This window comes from Ictalurus furcatus, chromosome 6 (genome assembly GCF_023375685.1).
Source record: "Ictalurus furcatus strain D&B chromosome 6, Billie_1.0, whole genome shotgun sequence".
Lineage (NCBI taxonomy): Eukaryota > Metazoa > Chordata > Actinopteri > Siluriformes > Ictaluridae > Ictalurus > Ictalurus furcatus.
The window spans coordinates 6,135,686-6,162,223 of record NC_071260.1 but is presented as its reverse complement, the minus strand read 5'-3'; the positions used below and the strand labels follow the sequence as shown (position 1 = coordinate 6,162,223).

At 36.4% G+C, this 26,538-nt stretch overlaps 1 protein-coding gene across 2 annotated transcripts in view; it reads left to right on the top strand.

The window, feature by feature from the left end:
* The window catches only part of col6a3 (collagen, type VI, alpha 3), a 53,627-nt gene extending 27,442 nt beyond the window's left edge, over positions 1-26,185 (top strand). Inside the window, exons 31-55 of one of the 2 annotated variants that reach the window (XM_053626324.1) lie at positions 534-599; positions 1,014-1,067; positions 4,895-4,930; positions 5,055-5,117; positions 5,604-5,666; positions 8,633-8,695; positions 8,901-8,963; positions 9,242-9,292; positions 9,566-9,601; positions 9,726-9,788; positions 9,877-9,939; positions 10,177-10,209; positions 10,294-10,330; positions 10,436-10,447; positions 10,547-11,031; positions 11,195-11,297; positions 11,436-12,137; positions 12,220-12,310; positions 12,442-12,500; positions 12,717-12,977; positions 15,670-15,750; positions 20,172-20,357; positions 20,707-20,766; positions 21,814-22,002; positions 25,226-26,185. In XM_053626324.1, the coding sequence (XP_053482299.1) occupies positions 534-599; positions 1,014-1,067; positions 4,895-4,930; positions 5,055-5,117; positions 5,604-5,666; positions 8,633-8,695; positions 8,901-8,963; positions 9,242-9,292; positions 9,566-9,601; positions 9,726-9,788; positions 9,877-9,939; positions 10,177-10,209; positions 10,294-10,330; positions 10,436-10,447; positions 10,547-11,031; positions 11,195-11,297; positions 11,436-12,137; positions 12,220-12,310; positions 12,442-12,500; positions 12,717-12,977; positions 15,670-15,750; positions 20,172-20,357; positions 20,707-20,766; positions 21,814-22,002; positions 25,226-25,269 (2,964 nt within the window). In that variant the 3' untranslated portion in view covers positions 25,270-26,185. The remainder of the gene's footprint in view (positions 1-533; positions 600-1,013; positions 1,068-4,894; positions 4,931-5,054; positions 5,118-5,603; positions 5,667-8,632; positions 8,696-8,900; positions 8,964-9,241; positions 9,293-9,565; positions 9,602-9,725; positions 9,789-9,876; positions 9,940-10,176; positions 10,210-10,293; positions 10,331-10,435; positions 10,448-10,546; positions 11,032-11,194; positions 11,298-11,435; positions 12,138-12,219; positions 12,311-12,441; positions 12,501-12,716; positions 12,978-15,669; positions 15,751-20,171; positions 20,358-20,706; positions 20,767-21,813; positions 22,003-25,225) is intronic. The other variant, XM_053626325.1, reaches the window with a different exon arrangement.
* Positions 26,186-26,538: the final 353 nt, after the last annotated feature.

Below are 26,538 nucleotides of genomic sequence, written 5' to 3'. Positions count from 1 at the left end.
TAAGTATTATGTAATTTTTTATTGCCAGTTTATTAGTCTATAGAGGGCCTATCTTATACATCATAAACTGCCAATTTAGAGTACTGAGTGTACAGTATTAATGATACTTAAAAAAAAAAAAAATTCTCAGTCTCCCCAGAAATTTGAAATTTCAATACCTGTATGTTTTTACTTGTACAAACTTGGTTTCAATCTGTTTTTTCCCCATTTTAAACCATAATACACCTTAAAGGTTAAACAAACCATTTAGGAAACTTTATATGAAATTGGTTGCTTTAGCTTTTACTGATAATTCAATTAAATACTGTACAAATTTAGCCTTGTCTAGACTCATCAAAGAATATCAACTTTATTTGAGTTTAAGGTGTTTCTCAGGGCTCATAAGAACACACACACACACACACACACACACACACACACACACACACACACACACACACATACACATAGACACACACACACAGACACAGAGTAATTTAATCAATCAGATAAATGAACAAGAAATTTAAAAAATAAATGTCTCTGTTAAATAGGGCATTACAGGAAAGGACAATAACCAAAGAGGACCAAAAGGAGATCCAGGCGATGCTGGGCCACCGGTAAAATCTGTTATTGCTTACATTCATTTACAAAATAAACTGGTTACTCTATACATATACACATCCCCATACACACAGTTGCAAGAGGCAATTATATGACTATAATGTCATACTTGCAAATACATTACTATCTAGATAAAAACTGTGGAAAAAATTTAGTGCATTTTTTTTTTTTTAACCTGTGATATTATGGGATGCTTTCTTTGCAGTTATGTATAACACTACCAATAAAATGTTTGACTACAACGAGGTAATAGTCCAGGGAATGGACTTTTAGTCTGACAGATGTATGTTAGATGATCCAACACCTTGTTATCCTGTTTATCTGTGTATGTGTATAAGAGAAAGATTAAAGTGCAAAGGATCTTCACAACTTTTAATGCTTACATCTGATAACTATTTTATGTCTTATAGGGTGAGCCTGGAGAAGACGGTAGGAAAGGAGGTGCAGGAGAAACAGGGAGACGGGTATGTTTTCTCTGATTCTTTTATGCTGATTAACTGTCCTGCTGAGATCTAGTAACCAAAATTAATCACAGTGCTTGTAAAAATTGCATTGTGCTGTTATTCCTCATTCTTCTTCTTCTTCTTCTTCTTCTTCTTCTTCTTCTTCTTCTTATTATTATTATTATTATTATTATACTAACACTTTTTGAAACTTTAGCTTAACTTACAGATGGCATACATACTTTGTAATAATCTTTTCAGTAAGAAATAAGAAATATTTTGTTTTGATATCAGTTTAGGTTAAAGTTTGGTAAAAGTAAATTTTTTTCATTTTTTCATATCTTTTTATTTACTGTGTATCCAAAGACAGTGGATACATAGTGAAACGCATGTGATTAAGCTAACAAATTTATATGTCATATAAAACTAAAATATTGTTAAGTTTTTAATTTTTGCTGACATTTTACAATGCGAGTACGTAGTCATGTTGCTGGACATTTGAGTCATCAGCGTCCCAGTGTTTAGTGAGCCAGTGCCCCAACTCGTATACACAATATACTGATTCACTACCTAGGGAGCTGATCAAGACCCAGAGAGAGGGAGAGAGAGAGAGAGAGAGATACAAAAAATAAAAAATATATATTGCTAATTTTTCTTCTGCAATCAAATAGAAATTAAACTCAACATTTTTTTGATTCACACTATATTTAGCCAAAATCATCCATTTTAACTATGAATGACACAACTCGGTTTAATAAAAAATTTAATAAATAAAAATCAAGTTTAAAAAAGAAGAAAAGGAAAAATAAGTAAAAGTCAATAACTTTTTTATTGTAGGGGTTGCACATGTAAAACCACTATGATATATTCTAGTATCACACAGTCATACAGTACAGTCTGGGAGGTCAGGTTTTGACATGCCTTAAGGAAGTGGTCACTAACGCTGTTCCTGGAGATCTACCTTCCTGGAGACTTTAGCTCCAACCATAATCATGCCCACCTGCCTGCCTTGCCTTAAGAAGTTCTTGATCAACTGAAACAGATGTGTTCAATTTTGGTTGGAGATGAAACATGCAGGGCGCATGGTGGCTTAGTGGTTAGCACGTTCGCCTCACACGGGGTTCGATTCCCGCCGGGGCCATGTGTGTGCGGAGTTTGCATGTTCTCCCCGTGCTGCGGGGGTTTCCTCCGGGTACTCTGGTTTCCTCACCCAGTCCAAAGACATGCATGGTAGGCTGATTGGCGTGTCTAAAGTGTCCGTAGTGTATGAATGGGTGTGTGAGTGTGCCCTGCGATGGACTGGCACCCTGTCCAGGGTGTACCCTGCCTTGTGCCTGATGCACCCTGGGATAGACTCCAGGTTCCCCTGCGACCCTGAAGAAGGAGTAAGCAGTACTGTAGAAGTGGAGTAGAAGATGGATGAATGAAACATGCAGGAAGGTAGATCTCAAGTAAGAGGGTTGGTGACCACTGATTTAAGGCTAAGACAATGATATGTCAAGCTTGGGACTGTTCATTCCCTTGAGAAGCATGAGTTCTTTTGATTTAGTGAACACTAGCCATCATATTTTTTATTTAACGTTCAATGTTAACATTATTTCCATTTAGCCTAACGTTAGCTAGCATACTTGTTATTCCAAATTCCACTTGTATAACGTTACAGATACTAGTACTGGTTTACATTACTAATGTTACAATTTTTCCCATGATTACAACACAATTTGAGCTCCTCATGTCAAAGTACCAACTTTAACGTTTGCCCCAATGGTTCCATTTTCTTTATGCTAAGATATTAGCAAGGCTAATACTGTTATAACCAGGACATAATTAAACAATTTGCTTTTGGATTTGTTTTGAAACATGAGATTAATTCAAGACACAACAGTGTAGACCAATTTGTGGATCACATCCTGTGCATTTGTGGATTGCTTCAGTAGACGGTGGGCGGAATCCACCTATTTGTGGAGTAGTGTGCAGTCTTGAGGCTAGAAATGTTTCAAAATCCACAAATGCATGAATCCACAAAGCACAGGACACAATCCACAGATACACAGGACACGATCCACAGATGAATACCAGGCAGAGTTTTTGTGACAAAAAAAATCTATTTGTAAAAAAATGTTTTTTGCAAATCTCATTTTTTATTTATTTGTGAATGTAATTAATTTTTGTGAAACTCCTAACATATACAGTGGTGCTTGAACGCTTGTGATCCTTTTCTATATTTCCACATTAATAAGACTTAAAACAAGAGAACCCAGTTAAACAAATGAGACAAAATATATTGTACTTGGTCATTTATTTATTGAGGAAATTGATCCAATATTACATATCTGTGAGTGGCAAAAGGAACCTTTGCTTTCAGTATCTGGTGTGACCCCCTTGTGCTGCAACTAAACGTTTCTGGTAACTGTTTATCAGTCCTGCACATCTATTTGGATGAATTTTAGCCCATTCCTCAGTACAGAACAGCGTCATCTCTGGGATGTTGGTGGGTTTCCTTACATGAACTGCTTGCTTCAGGTCCTATCACAAAACTTGGCCATTCCAAAACGTTAACTTTATTCTTTTTTAACAATTCTTTAGTAGAATGACTTGTGTGCTTAGGGTCATTGTCTTGCTGCATGACCTACTTTCTCTTCAGATTCAGTTCACAGACAGATGTCCTGAGATTTTCCTTTAGAATTCGCTGGTATAATTCAGAATTCATTGTTCCATCAGTGATGGTAAGTCATCTCGGCCCAGATGCAGCAAAACAGGCCCAACCCGTGATACTACCACCACCACATTTCACAGATGGGATAAGGATCTTATGCTGTAAGACAGTGTTTTCCTTTCTCCAAACATAACCCATCTCATTTAAACCAAAATGTCTATGTTGGTCTCATCCATCCACAAAACATTTTTCCAACAGCCTTCTGGCTTGTCTGTGTGATAGTTTGCAAACTGCAGAAGGGCATCAATGTTCTTTTTGAAAAGCAGTGACTTTCTCCATTGTTGTTCAGTGTTTTCCTGATGGTGGACTCATGAACATTACAGTAGCCAATGTGAGAGAGGCTAAGAAGTTACCCTGGCTCCTTTGTGACCCTGCAGACTATTACTCATCTTGCTCTTGGAGTGATCTTTGTTGGTTGACCACTCCTGGGGAGTGTAACAGTGGTCTTGATTTTCTTTGATCTGACTTGATTTGTACATAATCTGTCTGACTTTGGATTGGTGGAGTCCAAACTCTTTGGAGATGGTTTTGTGATATTTTCCAGCCTGCTGAGCATCGACAACTCTTTTTCTGAGGGTGTGAGAAATCTCATTTCTTCGTGCCATGGTACACTTCTGCAAACATGTGTTATGAAGATCAGACTTTGATAGATCCCTGCTCTTTAAATAAAACAGAGTCCTCACTCACACCTGATTGACATCCCATTGATTTCACCTTCAAATTAACTGCTAATACTAGAGGTTCACATACTTTTGCCCCTCACAGATATGTAATATTTGATCATTTTCCTTAATAAATAAATGACCAAGTATAATATTTTTGTCTCATGTGTTTAATTGGGTTCTCTTTATCTACTTTTAGGACTTGTGTTTTAGGTCATATTTATGCAGATATATAGAAAATTCTGAACAATCTTTCAAGCACCAGTGTATTTGTGGATCTCATTCTATTTATTTGTGAATTTGTTTACGTTTTGTGAATCTCGTTACATTTATTTGATCGTAATCTGTTTATTTGGAACAATGAAACAATTGTAACCCCATAGGCTTTTTCATCGATGATGAGTTTGCATTCCTGGTGCTAAATTCATCAAATGACAATTAATACTCTGTATTGTACACTCTTTTTTCAGGGCACCGATGGTAGAAGAGGTCCACCTGGACAAGCTGTGAGTAACTTTAATCATGTGTTTTGTTGCTTTTGTCAGTAAATATTTCCATGTATATTATGTTGGTGGTGAACAGATTTTACAAGATTTTACAGTTTTACAATGATACTTTTCCTTGTTTTAGGGTCCTGCTGGAAAGCCTGGTGCAGATGGTGTTGCAGGGGAGCTTGGAATTGGAGGGCCAAGAGTGAGTTTTTGTTTGCCACTTCAGCTGGAGCTAAGGTTAGAGTTTTGTAGGTTCTTCCTATGCCCACTTGGATTTCCTTCAGGTCATTCCTCATTAGCTGGGAAGAAGAAATTTTGATGTGCTTGAGATGTGAAAAGTTGTACTGCAAGTAGGAATGAGAGTATGTTGTTTTGTAATGGATGCCCTAACAATGTTCTTTTAATTGTGCTCGTGGCCCATGTTAGCACTATTGAGAGAACAGATGCTGTGACCTCTACACATTCCACTGCTAGGACAGAGAGATTTCCTTTTGTGCTTACTTCTCATCCCACTAATAAAAACAGAGAAACCAAGATTAGACTGGCTCATTCGTACTATCAGAATGAAGGATTTCTCCTTTCCAGTGGCCAGAAACTTCAACTGTGATGTACATAACATTAATGGCATCTCAGTATTTGACTGTAATGACAGGAATAACACCTATGTGTGTATCATTCTTTATGGCAGGGTCCCAGCGGACCAGGCGGAACACCAGGAGCCAGAGGAGAGGATGGTAATCCAGGACCGAGGGTAAGTGCTTAACATTCGTACTGTATATATATACAGCACCTCACAAAAGTGAGTACACCCCTCACATTTTTGTAAATATTTGATTATATCTTTTAATGTGACAACACTGAAGAAATTACACTTTGCTACAATGTAAAGTAGTGACTGTACATCTTGTATAACAGTGTAAATTTGCTGTCCCCTCAAAATAACTCAACACACAGCCATTAATGTCTAAACCACTGGCAACAAAAATGAATACCCCCCTAAGTGAAAATGTCCAAATTGGGCCCAAAGTGTCAATATTTTGTGTGGCCACCATTATTTTCAAGCACTTCCTTAACCCTCTTGGACATGGAGTTCACCAGAGCTTCACAGGTTGCCACTGGAGCCCTCTTCCACTCCTCCATGACGACATCACGGAGCTACTGGATGTTCGAGACCTTGTGCTCCTCCACCTTCCATTTGAGGATGCCCCACAGATGCTCAATAGGGTTTAGGTCTGGAGACATGCTTGGCCAGTCTATCACCTTCATCCTCAACTTCTTTAGCAAGGCAGTGGTGGTCTTGGAGGTGTGTTTGGGGTCGTTATAATGCTGGAATACTGCCCTACGGCCCAGTCTCCGAAGGGAGGGGATCATGCTCTGCTTCAGTATGTCACAGTATATGTTGGCATTCATGGTTCCCTCAATGAACTGTAGCTCCCCAGTGCCGGCAGCACTCATGCAACCCCAGACCATGACACTCCCACCACCATGCTTGACTGTAGGCAAGACACACTTGTCTTTGTACTCCTCACCTGGTTGCCGCCACACACGCTTGACACCATCTGAACCAAATAAGTTTATCTTGGTCTCATCAGAAAACAGGACATGGTTCCAGTAATCCATGTCCTTAGTGTGCTTGTCTTCAGCAAACTGTTTGCGGTCTTTGTTGTGCATCATCTTTAGAAAAGGCTTCCTTCTAGGACGACAGACATGCAGACCAATTTGATGCAGTGTGTGGCATATGGTCTGAGCACTGACAGGCTGACCCCCCACCCCTTCAACCTCTGCAGCAATGCTGGCAGCACTCATACGTCAATTTCCCAAAGACAAGCTCTGGATAAGATGCTGAGCACGTGCACTCAACTTCGTTGGTCGACCATGGCGAGGCCTGTTCTGAGTGGAACCTGTCCTGTTAAACCGCTGTATGGTCTTGGCCACCGTGCTGCAGCTCAGTGTCAGGGTCTTGGCAATCTTCTTATAGCCTAGGCCATCTTTATGTAGAGCAACAATTATTTTTTTCAGATCCTCAGAGAGTTATTTGCCATGAGGTGCCATGTTGAACTTCCAGTGACCAGTATGAGGGAGTGTGTGTGTTGAGTTATTTTGAGGGGACACCAAATTTACACTGTTACACAAGCTGTACACTCACATTGTAGCAAAGTGTCATTTCTTCAGTGTTGTCACATGAAAAGATATAATCAATATTTACAAAAATGTGAGGGGAGTACTCAATTTTGTTAGATACTGTGTGTATATATGTGTGTGTGTGTGTGTGTGTGTGTGTGTGTGTGTGTGTGTGTATAAAGTATTGGACGCGTCAACATTTTTTTCAGGAAATATACCAGACATTAGTATTAACTCAAGAAATCTGGAAATATAAAGAATTTGCAACATTAAAGTCCATAAATAAAGTTATGCATAATAAAGTGGAATGACAGGAAAAAAGTATTGAACATGATAAGAAAAAGCAGTTCTCTAAGGCAAGGTAAAGCAAGGAACCATCTGAAATATGTAGGTAATTATACCTCTTATCTGTGTGAATTAATATCAGCTGGATTAGTAAATTGATGTTCTATAAAAAGGCTTTTCCTTACCAAGCTGTCACACAAGAAACATCTCATTATAGGTAAAAGCAAAGAGCTCTCCCAAGACCTTTGCAACCTTATTGTTGCAAAACATACTGATGGAATCGGATACAGATGTATTTCAAAACTTCTGAATCCTCCAGTAAGCATCAGTGGGGTCATTATCTGCAAATGATACATTTTTCATAAATACTTTTAACTTAAAATATGAAAGCTCATTAGATGAAGATGAAAAGGAAGAAGGGTCGCCAGTTTCACCAGATGCACCTTTAACGGGAATGTACAAATCATTGTGCTAGCTAGCTGATGGGCTATCTGTGTGTGCTGCTTCTTTGGGATCTATTTCCATTCGCGGAACAAAAGTGAACAAATTTTTGCAATGTTGTGTTTGAAATGTCATTTACTCAATATTAATTAATTATTTTAAATACTGGTATATAAAAGCAATATTGCACTTGTAGTTCTGATACTGAAAATCAGCATGGCTGTGATTACCTGAAGCCAATTCATGACTGTACTGATATTCAGTATAACCGTGCTCTTGCTCGTGCAATATTATTTTAAAGAGCACTTTTCACTGCAGTGCTCGGTGTAGTGGGTATAGACTATCCATATTAAATGTCAAAAACTATATGCACTAAATGAAAGAGTGACACTTATCTGCACAAATGTATTAAAAACAAGCATATCATAACCTCATTCAATATCAGGCTAGAAACATTACATGCTTGCTATCCAAACTAACCAAAATTTCTGGGTATTATTTAATTTGTCATAAACTTGAAGTCACTTTGCCAACCTTTATTGTGATGCTGCATTTATTGCACATAGCACTTTGGTTATATCCATTACACTGAAAGTTTTTGTAACCAAACATTATATTATCTTTATAGTTGAAGCAACACGATTTCCAGGTTTTAAAAAAAAAATTCCAACAAATTTTTCTTTGTTTTTCACTTCAGTTTTGTTGGTTACTGTATCACTTTAAAGAATCTAATATGAATTATCTTGTAATTTTTTTACATCATGAAAACCTGCAATTTTAACACTGAGTGTGTAGATTTTTTTTATATCCACTGTATAAACATCTGCTCTTATATCTCTTGAATATTCATTCATTGTCAAATGTCTTTAGGGCCCTGGAGGAGCCCAAGGACCACCTGGGGAAAAGGGCCGACGAGGTGTTGTTGGTCGGAAGGTATGTCACATAGCTGAAAATGTGAAATATAATGAAGGTCATTAGATTTCTGATGCTTCATATATGACTGTATCTGATCTAATAAATTACCCAATGCTCTCATCCTGTGAATGTGTAGTGGGACAGAAAGCTGGCTGAAACTCATCATCCCAAAGCATTTACTGCACACTTGTTCATTTATCTGTTCTCTCTAATTTGTTTGTAGGGTGAACCTGGAGACCCAGGACCTAAAGGTTCTACAGGACCACTTGGACCCCGAGGAGAACCGGTAAGTCTGACATTCTTCAGGTTTCTTTTTACAATGTACCATGTACAGACAATTAAACATTCAAATAAATATAATTGATAGACAACATTATAGCAGTCATGTTTATTTAATTTATTTGAGAATTGCTGTAAACGAATAGGTAACACTCTGTGGAGTGGTACACACTAATTATACTCATATTGTCAAAGATTTGCATGATGTTCCATGATGTTACATCATCTCTTTATTACAGTACATGTCTAACAGCACAGTACCTTAAACAAAATGTCTCTTAACAGGGAGATGATGGGCGAGATGGCTTTGGAATATCTGGTCCTAAGGGAAGAAAGGTCAGTTTTGTTTGTGGAAACTAATAATTGCATCTGATTTTCTATAATACCAAGCTAAAGTCTAGAGTTTATCGTGTGATATTTTATTGAGAAATGCTGATATTAGAGTTAGAGGGTGGGCGGGCAACATAATCATTAAAGCTGTTGCATTTTTGTGTTTGTATATTTATGTATAATTATATCAAATACAGTAAACCATATGCACTGCATGAAACACTATTTATAATTAAAAATTAATGATAAATATGAAATGTAAACAATTGTCTATTGCAGGGTGATGAAGGTTTCCCTGGATATCCGGGTTCAAAGGTAAGATCGGGTCATAACAGTAAAGCTATAAAGGTGTTTTTGCATTGTTGCATACATTGGTAAATTTCTTAAAACTATAAAGCAAAAACTTATAAGCTGGTGTTTTTTTCCCATTTGTTCACAGGGGGCAGCTGGTGAGCCTGGAACCAACGGAGGAGTTGGACCCAAAGGAAACAGTGGCCAGAGAGTGAGCTCTATGCCTACAGCTTATTTTATATATTTTTATATCAATGCTGTATATGTAACTGATTATGATTGTGCTATTTATTTGTTAGGGTGTTGCAGGTGGTGTTGGTGAGATTGGACAGAAGGGAGAGGTTGGCTATCCTGGGCCTTATGTAAGTACTATCCTTTAAATCAGTGGATATTATTATCAGGAAGCAAAGCTATTCATACACTCATTCATACAGAATGTTTTTGAATTCATACTGATACTGTGTGGGTGGGGGAAAAGACAAGAAAAATGTTTTGGCCTTTGACCAGTGCCAGTCCAGTTTAAACAGCCCAAAAACAGATGATGAGTCTTCTTCTCAGCTAAATAAATCCGTAGGAAAGTAATGTTTTTGTTCACACAGGGCCCAAAGGGACCCAGAGGGCCAGGCGAATCAGTAAGGGCATGAACTTATTGCAATTTTTTTTAATGGTGGGGAAATGGAATTCTATGCTAATCTACCACATCCTTTTTTTTACAGTCTTGTGCTTTGGTCAAGAAAATCAGAGATAACTGCCGTATGTATTGGTTTACAATATCTTCTATCTATTTTCATGTTGTAAAAAAATAAATAAATAAACTGACTGTACATTTGATGGTTTTATTGTTATTTTCTCTTGTAGCATGCTGCTATGGTAAGTGAACCATTCTTTTATTTAAATTACATAACAAGAACTGGTTTATTAATTTTATAGCTTGAAAATGCTTAAATGATGGCACTATCTGTTGTTCAGGAGCTCAAGAATGTCCCTTGTATCCCACCGAGCTGGCCTTTGCCTTGGATGTATCGACTGGTGTATCAAAGAATAATTTTGACCGTATGAAGGACATTATACTCCGTCTGTTGAATAACATTACCATCACTGAGAGCAACTGTCCACGAGGAGCTCGAGTGGCCCTGACACTCTACAACAGTGAGATAACCACTGACATACGCTTTTCTGATGCCTTGAAAAAACGTGCATTGTTGGAACGGGTGCAAGGCTTGCAGACTCTGAGGACAAATAAGAAGCGCAACTTGGAAACAGCCATGAACTTTTTGGCCCAAAACACCTTTAAGAGGGTGCGCAGTGGTTTCTTGGTGCGCAAGGTGGCTGTATTCTTTGTGAATGACCCGGTGGACCTCACAACAGAGTTCACAAATGCTGCTTTGCGACTCTACGATGCTGGAATCACCACTGTCGTCCTCATGCCTCGTCCGCCAAAAAAATTCTTGCAGGTGGGGGCAGTAAAACCAAGAACTCAAACAAGAAAATTCAAATAAATTTGTTTAAAACTAATTACAGTGCACAGCTAGAAATGATTTATCATTAAACTTACTTGCAGAATATGTTTGGACTACCCTAGCTTTCTTTTCACTCTCTCATATTTTTCTCTTTCAGGTAAATAACACCATATTAGCCTATTTCACGGACCTACCCTCTCCAGGCAGTGAAAATTACAACACAATAATTAAGGAGATAATTGACTGCCACATCTGCCTAGGTAAAACCATGTCATATGCACTGCAGTTTAACCTACAATCATCCACCTTATATGCATGGTTTACATATGGTAGCTTGAAAACTCGAACATAGAGCAAAGTGTAATGGAAAGGACTGTTTTGTTTTATTTTTTCTGCAGACATCTGCACTCCCAATCAGCTGTGTGATTTTAAGCCTTCCCCAAGCACTAGGGAAAGAAGGGCCTCGCCCACGGACTTAGATGTTGATATGGCTTTCATTATTGATAGCTCTGAAAGCACTTGGCCGACTGTCTTTACAGAAATGAAACGGTATATTGCTCACATGGTGAATCAGCTGGAGATATCAATGGAACCAGCCACAAGTGCCCATCATGCTAGAGTTGCATTGGTTCAGCATTGCCCATATGAATATTTGTACAATGATAGCAGTATTCCTTTTAGCATGGCATTTGGCCTGACAGACCACAAGTCAGTTCATGATATCCAGAGCTTCTTACTGGACAAGGTGCACCAACTTGAAGGAGGCCGTGCTCTGGCAGCGGCTCTGGAGAGTACAGCAGAGCATGTGTTTGAGAAAGCACCACATCCACGCCAGCTGAAGGTGCTCATTCTGCTTGTGACTGGACCAGTGGAAGAGAATGAGGAGAAGTTGCTGAAGGCTGCCATTGATGTCAAATGCAAAGGTTATTTCATTGTGGTGATAGGAGTGGGTAAGCAGTTCAGTGCTGGTGATGCTCGTATCCTGGCCCAGGTGGCTAGTGAACCTTCCGATGTATTCTACAAGAGTGTAGATGGACCACTAAGCTTCTATGATGACCACCTTCAGAGGTTTGCCCAACTACTACCCAAGTACCTTAGTTGTAAGTATAACTCTTTAACAGAATAATATGAGTTAATCAATGGTCAAGTTTACAATTTCTTTGTTTTTGAAACACACTGCAGTGAAGAATGCCTTCTACATGTCTGCTGAAGTCTCAAAGCACTGCCAGTGGTACCAAAGTGACCAACCAGACAGGTCGCAAAACACTTACAAGTAAGCCTTCTGACAGTACTCCTTATACAATTTGTACCTCATGCCCATAATATTTAGAATTATGGATTATTAACATTTTATTTGTACTACTAAATCCTTATTTTCTACTATTATACAACATTTTATTCTAGGAACAACAATAAACATAATGAGCAGGAACAGAAGGAAGATAAGGAACAAAAGCTTAAAGGTTTGGACATTTTTAAATGAATGTATAGTTACTGTTGGTCATGTAATGATGGTTATGTGATATTAAATCTGAGCTATTCCCTGAACTGCCTTGATCAGTAGTTTAATAATAATGCAGTGTATACATCACTACTAACAAGGCCTGGAACTAGAGAAAGATAAACTATTAATAAAAAATAATAAGAACAATTGTCTGTCTTTGCTTGTGTGTTCCCAGAAGTAAATGCTGAGGACCCACATCTAGTCAATGTTACCTCCAATAGTTTCACTTTGTTGTGGGTCAATGATGATCCAAAAGCACACCATGAAGTTACAGTGACCCACCTAAAAGATCATCGTGTAATACTGCAGAGGAACGTGACCGGTTCCCATCTTACACTCCAGGACCTGGAACCCAGTCAAACCTATCATGTTGTAGTCATTGGCCACAGTCTTAAACAAAAGCTTACCAACACCTACAAAGGCATAATTACGACAAGTAAGCTTATGATGTCATATAAAGTCTGCTGCTGCTCCTATTTTCAATACTATTGTGACTATTAAATTTTACATCTGCGTTCCAGGTGGCTTTACATTTGAGTCATGTGAATTACAAGATAAAGTTTGATGAATTTACTATTTTTTGTAGGAAAAAACAGCATATTTTGTAAGATAGAAACAGCATACAGTGCAGCACTGTGAAAAAGCACTGTGAAAAATTGTCTTTATTGTTTAACCTTTTGATCTTTTCTTGCTATCATTGATATCAAACAATTGCAAACACAGCACAGGTTTATCCAAAAAAAAAATCTTTGTTAAATATAGGTGTGCAACAATTATTACCACCCCTATGAATTCATATAAGAAAAATATATTTGAAGTATATTCCTATTGATATTTTACATTTTTTAGTACAAAAAATTTCCTGGGTGACTTGGAACAGGAAATTGTTCAACCATGACTTTCTGTTTCACAGGGGTATAAATATGAGGAAACACATAGGCCAAATTCCCTTAGTCATTCATAACAATGGGTAAGACCAAGGAATATAGCTGTGATGTGCGGCAAAAGGTTGTTGAGCTTCACAAAATGGGAAGTGGCTATAAGAATATAGCAAACGCCAGTCCCCTGACTTGAAACCCATAGAAAACATGTGAGGTGAACTGAAAAGGAGAGTCCACCAGCGTGGACCTCAAAATTTGAAGGATCTGGAGAGATCCTGTGGAGGAATGGACTCAGATCCCTTGCTATGTATTCTCCTCATCAGGCATTATAGGAAAAGACTCAGAGTTGTTATCTTGGCAAAGGGAGGTAGCACAAAGTATTGACTAAAAGGGTGCCAATAATTGTTGCACACCTATATTTAACAAAGATATATTTTTTTATAAACCAGTGTTTTGTTTGCAGTTGTTTTATATCCATGTGAGCAGAGTATTTTTGTGATTTTTTTTAACAAACAATCAAAAGGTTAAACAATAAAGACAATTTTTCACAGCCTTCTTTGGTCATATTTACCAAGGGTGCCAATATTAGTGGAGGGTAGAGATGCACCAATACTAAATTTCTCAGCCGTTACCGATAGCCGATTATTCAGAGTGATATGGGCCAATGCCGATACCGATACCAATAGTTTGGTGGGTCTGCCTTTTATACCTGCTTTTAAATTAATAATAATTAATTCCACAATTCTGAAGGAAATGCAAATAAAAACTTTATTCTCTCCATTTCAAAAAGTTGTTTCATAGTAACTGGTCTCATAACCAGAAAACACATTAACTAAATTCTGAGGATTAAATTAAGATTTCTTAACTTATTAAATGTTATTAATTCATATTAACATTGACTGAATTCTAAAAACCTCCTGTTAGTCCCACATTCACTCACCACAAACAAAAGCATTTCTACTTCATCACTGAACATCAAACTGGTAATATATAATATAAACTTTTTTTTTGATGATATTAACTCATATTAACATTAACTGAATATGAAACATACTATTCTATATATATTCTTTTCTGTGCAATATACACCTTTTTTGTCAACTCATCTTCATTTAAATCTTTCAACAGTGTACTGGCGCTTTAATTCAGCACAAGCAGCTCGAGCAGTGTGGCAAAAAAAAATAAAAAATTACTCAATGCCGAAACTCCCGCTTCACTGCTGCAGCATCTGGTGTAAAAGCACTCATTCATTAACATGCACACCGAAAAAATCCGTAAAATACTGTAAAATTTTTGCAGTGCGGAGCTTACAAATTGCAGTTTTGTTGTCATTGTCATCTAATGCAAATTCCACATAAGAGACATCATCTTTACACACAGCACGAATACGATGTGATTTCCCGCCCTCTTTTGATTGACAGGATATAATCGGCCCTGATCATCGGATGTTTTTAAACTATCGGCCAACGGCCGATAGCATGAAAAATTGCCTTTATCGGCCGATACCGATTATTGGCCGATACATTGGTGCATCTCTAGTGGAGGGCACTGTATTTTGTAAGCTAGTCATACTAAATGCTAACAGAACAGTATGTAGGGTATAAACCATATTCAGAGTCAGAAACTTATGTTCAAAGGGTATGTCAGATTATATGTAGAAGATATTACCATATTACTTTTTGGTATGAGCCGATGACGTACATTAAAGATGTACAAACATTTTTTTTTTTTTAAATGATGTTCAAGTCAGGGGACTGGAGGGCCATTCCAAAAGGTTTAGCTTGAATTTCTTGAAATACTTAATGTTGGATTTTGAGGTATGTTTTGAATGCTTATTTACTGGGATCCATTCTTTTAGCTACCTGTCCAATGTTTCTTGTGCCACTGGCTGCCACACAACCCCAAAGCGCAATAGAATTCTCCTCCATGCTCAGTTGGCAAGGTGTTCATTTTTTTAAAATGCTTTTTCCCCCAAACAGACCTGTGATGATTGAGTTCCATTTAATTTTTTTCAGTCAACAGTACTTGTTTCCAAATTTCTTCTGGCTTATTTAAATATTGTTTTGCATACTTCAATTGTTGAAATATCTTCCTACCTGCAGAGGAAGTGTACTGCTTTTCAAGTTAAAAAATCTACAAAATATCTTATTTGGCCAAGGGTGCCCAAACCTTTGCATACAGCTGTACACCACTGTTAGGCATATACTGTTATAGTGACATTGAGAAAATCTTTTTGTACTTCAACAGAAGCAGAGGAGCCTGCGTTTGTTGCCAAAGGGGAAGTGACAGGGGTAGTGGCAACGGCACCACTGAGTAAGCCAGAAACTGGTGAGTAAATTCAGTTTCATGGTCTTTGTTTGTTGGCCAGTTTATTGGCTCAGCAAGATGTATTAGGTCAGCCTATATTGATATTCAGTCAGAGCAAGCAATCATTTTTATATTGCTATATTTACTATTATTAAATAAGCTCATGGATTAACTAAATTCAACTTTAGACTTTATTTCTCTCACTTAGCTTGTAAAATCAGTGTGTGATTGGTATGTAGTACAAAAAAAAATTCAATAGATATATTGTAAATATATTCTTTGCCCTGGTTTTGTCCACCAAGGCAAAATTTATATAAAATCTTACAGCAATTGAATAGCTATCAGTACAAAAAAAATGTGTGGTGTGTTTCCTAATTTATCTCAATTTTAACGTCCAAATTTGGACATCAGTTGAACTTAAATTACTGTGAACTGCATGTCAGGTTGTTTCCTGAGTTTTCATTTTAAATGTCAAAATCAGATCTTGTGGTGTTCATGGTTACATAACTAATAAACTCAACATTGTCACTCACAAATCTTCCTGGACAATTTTTAAGAATTCATGGTGATAGCATGTGTAGCACGTTTTGTTGAACCTGTTGTAAAGCAGCGGCCATAGAAATAAAATGTAATTAATGTAAAGTGCTTGAAAGTTACAGGCTATAAACAGTGTGTTGTCTGTTAGTAAACATAGAGTTGCAAGAAAATTTGTGAACCCTTTGAAATTACAATGGTTTTTGCATTGATTACTCACAAAATGTAGTCTGATCTTCATCTAAGTCAATTATATACACAATTTGACTAAACTAATAACACACAGACAGTAGTAGTTTTCAGATCTTTATCGAGCATACTGAGTAATAATTCACAGTACAAGCTGGGAAAAAGTAAGTGCTAATAACTTCTCCAATAGCTAACTAGAGTCAGGTGTTTCGGTTAAGGAGAAGATATTGGAAATGTGAGTTGTACAGGTGCTTTGCACTTTTAATAAAGACACACGAAGTCTGGTTACTGACAAATCTGTTCTTCTGAAGAACAGTTGATTAGTGTAAACCATGCCTCAATGGCAAAAAAGTACAATGCTATGTTTGGAGGAAAAAGGCTTAGCACAGCACACCAACACCAAAACCTCATCCCAATTGTGAAGAATGGTGCAGGGGGCATCATGGTTTGGAACTGCTTTGCTGCCTGAAGACCTGAACACCTTACAATCACTGAGAGATCAATGAATTCAAAACTGTATGAAGACATTTTACATGAGAATATGAGAGCAACAGTCCATGACCTCAAGCTTAAGGGAGTTTGGGTGATGCAACAAGACAGTGATCCAAAGCACACAAGTTAATCAACTAAAGAATAGCTGAAAAAGAAGAAAATTCATGTTTTGGTGTGGCCAAGTCTGAGTCCTGACCTTAACCCAACTGAAATGCTGAGGCATGACCTGAAGAGGGCTGTTCAATCAAGACAGCCCTAAAATATTGATGAACTGAAATAGTTTTCTAGGGAGGAATGGTCCAAAATTCCTCATCATCATTATGCCAGACTTGTAAGCAGCTACAGGAAACGTTTGGTGGAGATTGTCAATAAAGACTTGAAAAGTACTGCTGTTTGTGTGTTATTAGTTTAGATAGATTGTGTTTGTCTGTAATTTTGGCAGATAATGATCAGACCACTTTTTATGAGTAACCAATGCAAATACCCTGGTAACTCCGTAGGGTTCACAAACTTTTTCTTGGAACTGTAGATGCATGTAAGATACTGTATTTTATTACATGTTAAATCTTCACTTTAAAATGTATGAGGGAAAAGCTTAGAACCACAATCGCCTGATCAATAGAAGTGAACATTCACTTTAGTTATTTTAGCCAATGTTAACTGTGGCTTGCTTATGAGAAATAGCTTATTATAATAGCATTTGCTTGACTGTTTTTCTGCCCAAAAAGTTCACTCTTTTGGTAGCCTCTTTGGTCTCAAAAAAGTGCTTACCTTCTCTCCCAGAATCTTTTTGTTAAGGTTTTCATTTGTTTAACTGCTAAATCATCGTCATGATCAGTGGAGGGATGACCCAAGGGATGAGCCAAAAGTGGGAGGGCATTATTTTGTTGTGATTTATAGCAATGTCTGTTAAAAAATACTATATAAATAAACTTTAATTTAATTTGTGTGGCATGTGTAGCCAACCTTCAGTTTTTTGGGACTGTCCCATGATATGCAGCACAGTATCACATCCATAACACTGGTTGTGTTACACTGAGCATTAACAGTTTTATAATATTTTCCCAAAAAGTTTATAGGTTCTTGAACCTGTGTGTTTAATCTCAAATGCTGCCTGAAACAGACAAAAAGAATCATGAGTAGCAATTCTTAACAGTAAATCAGTATGGTTACTATATAATTAACATTTGCATTATAAAACCTAATTTCAAAAGGTGAAACTCTGGACTTTTCATGACTTTCCCACCAGCTGTGTTCTGTGGTAGAGGCAACAGGCATACCAGAGCAGAGCTCATTCTCCATGTGGATCAACAACACATTAGCCTATCAGCACTCTGGGGTTTTTTTTGTTTGTTTGTTTGTTTGTTTGTTCGTTCGTTCGTTTTTTAACTTTGGCCAGAAGAAAGGCTAACATTTCTTAATAGCTTTGAAACAACTAACATATTACAGCAATAACCTAGAAAAATCTTTATCTTTTTAGGCTGCATGCTTTATGTCCTCTCAGTACTCACAATAAACAGATGGTTTCAGATGGTGGGTTTGCTGCATGATGTCCATAGCTTGTGCTAGTGGATAGCAGATTTTGTTTAACATGTTTGTAAAATGAAACACAATTATTAATCTCATTTTCACTGTCAAGTGATCGGGTGTATTGAGATGAGCTGAAAGTTAACACTCATTCAACATTCTGATATACCTTATATAGTTTCCTCTGAAAGTAATGGAACAGCAAGGCCAATTCTTTACTTTACGCTGAAGCCATTTAGGTTTGAGATCAAAAGATGAATATGAAATGATAGATCAGAACTTCAGCTTTAATTTCCTGATGTTTACATCTAAATGTTTAAACAACTTACAACACTGCACCTTTGGTGGTAGACCACCCAATTTCTTAGGTGAGCAAAAATATTGGAATAGATAGTCTTAAAGTGAAAAACACTTAATATATGGTTGCATATCCCTTGCTTCCAAAAACTGTATCAAGCTGGTGACCCACTGACATCACCAAAATTTTGTATTCTTCTTTTGTGATGTTTTTCCATGCTTTCACTGCAGCGTCTTTCAGTTGTTGTTTGTTTTAGAGGGTTTCAGTCTCCTCTTAAGGAAGTGAAATGCTACTCAATTGAGATAAGGTCTGGTGATTGACTTGGCCAGTCTAAAGCCTTCCACTTTTTTCCCTTTTGTTGTGTTAGCAGTGTGTTTTGGGTCATTGTCTTGTTGTATGATGAAGTTCTCTGTAGACACAGCATTTCTCTATAGACTTCTGAATTCATTCTTTACACCAGTGATTTCTTTCTTTTTCAGAATATTCCAAATTGTTGTATTGGCTATGCCCAATGCTTGTGCAATGGCTCTGATCAAATTTCTTCAAAATGGCTTGCTTTTCTCCCATAGACAGCTCTCTGGTCATGTTGGTTTATTCTTTTTAACAAGAAATTCAGTTTTCACAGGCAAAGCCCATTGTCTTTAAACAAGAAATCTAACAGGGCACACCTGGGCAGCAAAAAACACCTATCAGTCATATGTTCCATTATTTTTAATCACTTGAAAAATGGTTGGGTTCAAACAAAAAAATGCCATGTTCTAAGTTGTTTAACACATCTAGATGTAAATATCAGGAAATGAAAGCTGAAATGGTAATCTTTTGTGTCATATTCATGTTTTGATTTCAAACCCAAATGTCTCATATATAGCTAAAAAGTAAAAAATGAATTGGCCTTGCTGCTCAAATACTTTTGGAGGGGACTATATGTGTATTCCTTGATTGTACAGGTCCATGGAAACAGCTATATATTTTTTAAAAACTTTTATTTCATCTCAGAATTATATTTTAAAACCCTATCGTTATTGGTTCTATTTCATGTTTTCTGTATCTCTGATCTGTATGTATGAACATTACCATATGGGCCAGGATTTATATGTGTGAGAAATCATGTTTCGTCAAATCAGACATAGAAATCCATTTTGATCATGAAAATCAGATTGGCAAGTTTTCTACAGAAAAGTCACAGTGACTCCTTTACTGAACACTTACAACAAATGCTCAGAGAAAGTAACACCAAGCTAACACATAGCGAGCATTTCAGCTCATCTAAATGCAAATCATTTTACCTATTCTAGGTAAAATGTTCTTGTTACAATTAAATGTTCTTAATATAGAAAACTCAACTGACATCACTAACACACTCCTTTTCATAATCTAACACCTCATTTTTTGCATGTTCTAGTTAATGAGTTTGCAGACCCATGCTCACTTGACTTTGACACTGGACTACCATGCAAAGACTATGAGGCTAAGTGGTACTTTGACAAAAAGAATGGATTCTGTGCCCAGTTCTGGTATGGAGGTTGTGGAGGCAATGAAAATATGTTTGAGACTGAGGCACAATGCCTTAAACACTGCATCAAAACAGGTAGGTGTTTTTTGCCCCACTGAACCAAGCGCTTCAGAGACTACCTAGGAAACTTAGATTTTGGAGAGCCTTACTTGGAGCGTATACAGTTAAAAGTATATGCGGGTGTGCTGAGTTACACCAGAACAGCATAAGATAGCAAATATTTAATCAAATTAAAGATACTGTAGTCTGTAGTGACTTATAGTGAAACATTGCAGTAACACTGCAACAACTCAAATGGGACAGTGCAAATGTAAGAGAAATTAGTTGCCTAAATCATTAAAATTATTTTTTTATAATATTTCCCAAAGTAATTTAATATAGTCAATCTAAAATATTTAAATATGTTTTTTCCTGACTCCCACAGTGGACCATCAGCCACAGCAGAATGTGGACAAGATCAAATCAGAGGACCCTCCAGCTCCAGGTTAGTCTGCCTCTGCCATTTACAATTATCATAAGCATTGAACGTTTTTTTGTTTGTTTGTTTATTTTTTGTTTTGTTTTTTCCTAATGCACTTGAATTCAGTCCTTTGCCTATGATTAGAAGTCTTGCTAGCCTAATATAAAATTTATATGCAGTGTGCATTCACACGGGGGAAGGTTTTACTTTGTTTGCATGAGTGATGTGATGCACACTGCTTATATAATATTGGCTTTGAAATGAAAAGCAAAGGTGTTAGACATTATGATGAGCTTGTCTACACAGAAAAATCATAACTTTTTTCCTCTGAAATGTTTCTAAAACATTAGCTAGCCTGTTTCCTATTGCTTTTTCTGCATGTTTGATTTTATGTCATCTAGCAATCTGAGTTTTCAGTTTTTAAATGCAGTTTAAAGTTGTGCTAAGTCTCATTTCATGAGTCACTTAGTGACTCACTAAGAAAAGGTACAAAAATAATTTTGGAACCTCCATGCATTTCCATACCTAACAATAATCTCTCTATGCTCTCATGCACCACTTAAATCTCGTTATTGCTTCTGGAAAAAATAATGCCTGCTCACTGAAAAGACACTTTTACAGGATGGGACAAGCTATCCTCAAATGATTAAATATTTTTTGTTCAAAGGGTTGTTTTTGTGGAGAATGTTTCAGGAGTGGTATGAATCAGTAAATTTTGTCTGAGGGGGAGTAAGAGGAGCTTGACATTCAGATGTCATCTCCCCACAATAATTTCCAGTCTTCTTTTTCCCTGAAATATTTAGTGGTTTACAATATGTGTCCACAAATTCAACCCTTATTACTAAGCCTTGAAGCTAATACTAAAATCATTTTCAGTATCCCTAGTTATTCACCACAACATTTTTAATGATATTGCAATAAAACTGCATGTAAATGTGTCTGTAGTTTGACGAGGCTAGTAGGTATGCATGTCCTGACCCCGTTCCCCCGTTTTCTTGCCCATTTTTGTCTGAATGTCTTAAAGTTATCGGTATTGGTATTTCACACTAGTCTGCTGCTCTCTTCAAACAGCTGCACAGCTTTCAGTGGTGGACATCTGTAAACTTCCCAAAGAAGAAGGCGCCTGCGCTAAGTTTGTACTTAAATGGCATTATGACCCTGTCAACAATAGCTGTACACGATTCTGGTATGGAGGCTGCGGTGGCAACCTGAATCGTTTTGACACACAAAAGGAGTGTGAAAAAGCATGTGGAAAAGCAGGTGAGACATATAACTCTAAATGACTACCAGAATTGGGTGAAATACTTGAAGGCTAAACTTGATTATAAGCTTTTAAATGTGATATTAAACATGATTTTGCAATATCCAGAAAGTGATACCTCTCAATCACACAGCTGCATTTTCTGAACCCTGTTCTCAAGATTCTAAGCACAGTTCCTAAAACAGGAAAAGCATTTCTCATAACACCACACCATTTGTGCCACACAACCGGGTAGTACAGTATTGGTGCAGATCTCAGGGGAAGTATTTAGATGCCTTGCCTTCCCTATGTTTTGTCCTCTGTTCACTCCTCTCGCAATGCAAAATATGACTTAGCAAATTAAAGTTTCTTAAATATAGTCAAATGTGTCTGTTATTTCCAATTAAAAGATTACAATAAACCAACAATACCTATTTCTAGTCATTTTAACTAATTTCGAGATTTAAACGTTCTTATTCTATTGGCAGATCATTTTGCTATTTTCTGTAAAAATGAGCAAAACTTTCTGAAAGTAGAACAATAGACCAAGCTTAAATTTTTTTTTTTTTTTTTAAACAACAAGAAAGTGAATCTAAGTCTAGAAATATCCAAAACATCCAAGAACGTGTTTTTATCCCAAATTCTTGTCCCTTTCTGGCACCTGTCTCTTTCTCCATTATGACTTTGCTCTTAACACTACACTTATACTTCATGTTCTTATGGTGTTACTATAATGATTTAGTCTATTCCTGTGAAGTGTGGGATTTACATCAGGTGTGCATTTTCATATTTAGGTGTGCACTTTCAAAATTTCAGAAATTTTACTGACATAGGTACTCGTACTGAAATCACACATTGCACTGGCCTCGTCTACAAACATTTAAGTATTTAAGCTAATTAAATTAAGTACACTCTGTTTTGACCAGCATGTCCTCTGCAATGACTGTTGCGATTAGTGCTTTGCAAAATATGCTTTAGCTTTCAGATTGTAAGAAAATAGTAAAAACTGAAAAAGTGCTATGACCAGTGGCATTAACATTGTGTAGTTTTGAGTCACTATTTTAAATATAAACAATTGAGGAAAAAACTGTAAGTATCTATTTAACACACTGCTAATGTGCCTATATAGAAAAGTAAAAGATGTTCAAAGTTATTAAAAGTATGTACAAGCAAATGATGAAAAAAGAAAAAGATGATTGAAAAAGAGAAATTTAGATAAAATATTACCTTTGTCATGGGTCATAACGTGACTTTATGTTGACATTTGTTTCACCTGTTTGGACAGGAATTAAACAAAGAATTTGATTGTTGATTGTCAAATATTTGTTTTACTATTTTTCAAACAACCACCCTTTCAGAGATGTCTTTCCATAAACTGCCACTTACACTGATTAATTTGGCCACCGGTTTAATTTGGTCACTGAACATAAATTTCCACTCTTTTGTAGTAGGGAACAAACATAGAGTCTTGTGTAGTGTAATTAATGCCGCAAGGCAGCACATTTATTTGTTTACCCTGGACGTGATGAAAAAGTGAGTCAGTTATGAAGGCTGTGTGAGTGTTTCCAGGTTGGCAGGACATTTGCACATGCACATATGTTTTCTATCAAAAATACTGTGCAACAATGGAGATGTATCATTTCACAATTTCAGAGACAACAGCAAGTCACATATATTTGGACTGGCAAAAAAAAAACAATGATTTGTTAATTACATCCATTTTAAAGCTGATTATTCTTTTGACTCTGTAGAAGCTAGACACTATGGAATCAGGGTATTGGGTACTGGGAACTGCAAATTCAAAATATGTTCACGCATGCACTTACCATAGTTTCTTTTCAGAGTTAATTAAATGAAAATGGTGCACATCTGTATTCACATACTCTAGTGGAGTTTGTCTCAAGGTTAAGCATGATTCTGACTATCGGCTTGAGGGAGCAGTGGTCCAGCTCCACTGTGACACATTTGATGTAACTACAGTATGTAATTGCTGTAATTTATACTTTGGGTTGCTTTAAAAGAAAAAAAAAGAAATGTATTTGAGGCCAATATTAAATATGGCACGATCAGTTAATTAATAGTATTAATTTTAAAGTCCATTAAAGTTTTTTTGCTTGTTTGTTTGTTTTCAAACAGAATATTGGTGAATTGGCGAAGTTGCAATTGCACGTATTTTTTTGCACGGCCTTTCACAGTGATGTTTGTTGGTAAATGAGACTTTTTAGCTCTATTCATGTTCAATGCATGTAAATCGAAGTGGGCTTTTTTAAAATGCAGTGGTGTAAAATCTATTGAAAAACTCAGTCTGATATGTCTACTCAAGAAAAATCTGGAAACCTCAGAGGTTTGGTAATTTCTAGACCCCAGAAAATCAGTTTATGCATGTGTGTAACTTTCTTGCAAAAATATAAATTAGGACTTAAGATGCCAACACTGAATACAAACCTGTGAGTGTAAATATTGACCAGAGCAATGGCAGATAATGACAATTACAAATCTTGGTATTGGTCAATTACACAGTTAGTGCATAAAGATAGAGATAAAAATATATTTTTTATTATTAGATAAATAAATTCATAAATCTTTCTGTGGAGCATTTTTTTTCTTTGTCATTAAATGAATTGACAGAAGAAAATGATACAATTAAGGCATTACATTGAGTGGATTTTTTTTCCCCCACTCAGACAATTAGACTAACATGAAAAAAGCCCAATAGCTAAGAGTTCAGTAAAGATGACAAATGTTTTTAACATTTCTTTTAATCTCATAAAGAGAGGATTGTGTATAAAATAAGCTTTTTTGTATTTTTAAAGATTGTGCAATTAAATAAAAAACTTTTTTAAATAAATCTAAAAATAATAATAATAAAGTGGCTCTTACATAAGTTGACAATGTCCAATAAGTGTATTTAAGCACACAGTTGGAATGGTTCTATATTATTGCTGTACACATAGAGTCATAATTAAAGAACATCAATGAGAATGATTAGACCAGTTAATTTACACTAGAACAAGAGGGGTTCATTTGAGACGACCACGTCACATTGTATAATTAATGTAATGTATGTAAAACACTCAGGAGGTCGAAGGTGTCTAAAGGTTTAGTTGTCATTATTTGTCATTATTTCCACAGTTTTAAAGCTCTCCATACCAACCAAACGCAGTCATTTATTTTTATGCATTTATATTTATACATGAGATGTTACATGAGCAAACAAATTTAAAGTTTTTTTTTCTTCAACAGCTGCTGTTAAGCAGGCACCTGTCATTGCTGCAGTGAGAACATAAAGGGACACTGATGATTCAAGGTTCACCTCTAAGGAAAAATTATGAAAACCAAGTTGCCTTCACTGGAATCTGCCAGAGGAAACCTTTAACATTGACAGTTTGTCATTTAACAAATGAAAATTTGTCATTTTCTTTTCTTTTTAAAAAAAAAAAAAAAAAAAAAAGCCAAACAGGTTGTTGCATGATATTTTTGTACTGGTGCTAGATGGTTATTTGTTTGTTCATTTGTTGTCCATTTCCCCCAGAAATATCTAAAAACAATGTCTAAATAGCTAAATTCCAGGACAAAAGATGTTTGTTATTGCTGTTTTTTTCCTTCACATGTATGAACTGCTTGATAAAAGCTTATCATTATATCTTTTGTGGGTTATAGGGATCACGTTGTTGTTGTTGTTGTTGTTCTTGTTGTTGTTTGCCTAGTTTTTAGTCATTAATGTATGTTTAACTCACAAAGGCACTCTCAAGTGCCCTCATTATGCTTTCACTGCTTGTTTGCACAAAGCTTCTTTTTCATTCTCTGATCAGATGTTGGAACCACACTCATTCATAAAAGATCAAAATGTTCTCATTAAAAGAATCCAATCCTGAATATTATGATTTATACATTGAACTGAATTTGGCAGTCTCAAAAACTAAATCATCATTAGATCATCATATCTAACTATAAGGTCACCACTGTTAAATACTTTAAATACTTTTAAATACTGGAACAGATGTGCAAAAAAAGAGTAAACTGATTAAGTGTGCTTGTCAATCAAGACTTATTTTTGATGTGTGTGCGTGTGTGTGTGTGCGCGTGCGTGTGTATGTGCGTGTGTGTGCGTGTGCGTGCGTGTGTTGACAAGGTACAGGTTTTTTCACTTTTGTGTTTCATAAAGAAATCAGAAGACATTAATAAATTAGTCCTTATATTATACTTTGGTCTAGCTTACTTTTCTGACTAATTAAGTGCTGATGGAATGTGTGACATAGCGTACCTCAGACAGGATGAGAGTGCTTTTTGCCATTACAGTGTATTTGCTGGTCTGTTTGAGAACTGTGGAAAAAATCTGTTCCACAGCTTGTGTTGAGCTGGACTGTTAAAGTAATGACTCATTTTAAGAGGAATGTCCTTTTATGGTGAACACAAAATGGATGGATGACAGCCAGGTGGAGTTTACAAGGAGAATAAAATGATATGGAAAAACACTTTATTTAACATATATTGTATAGTGTATTTCCCATTGATTATTCTCTCTTCTAGAATGTTTTTTTTTTTTTCATGACTGA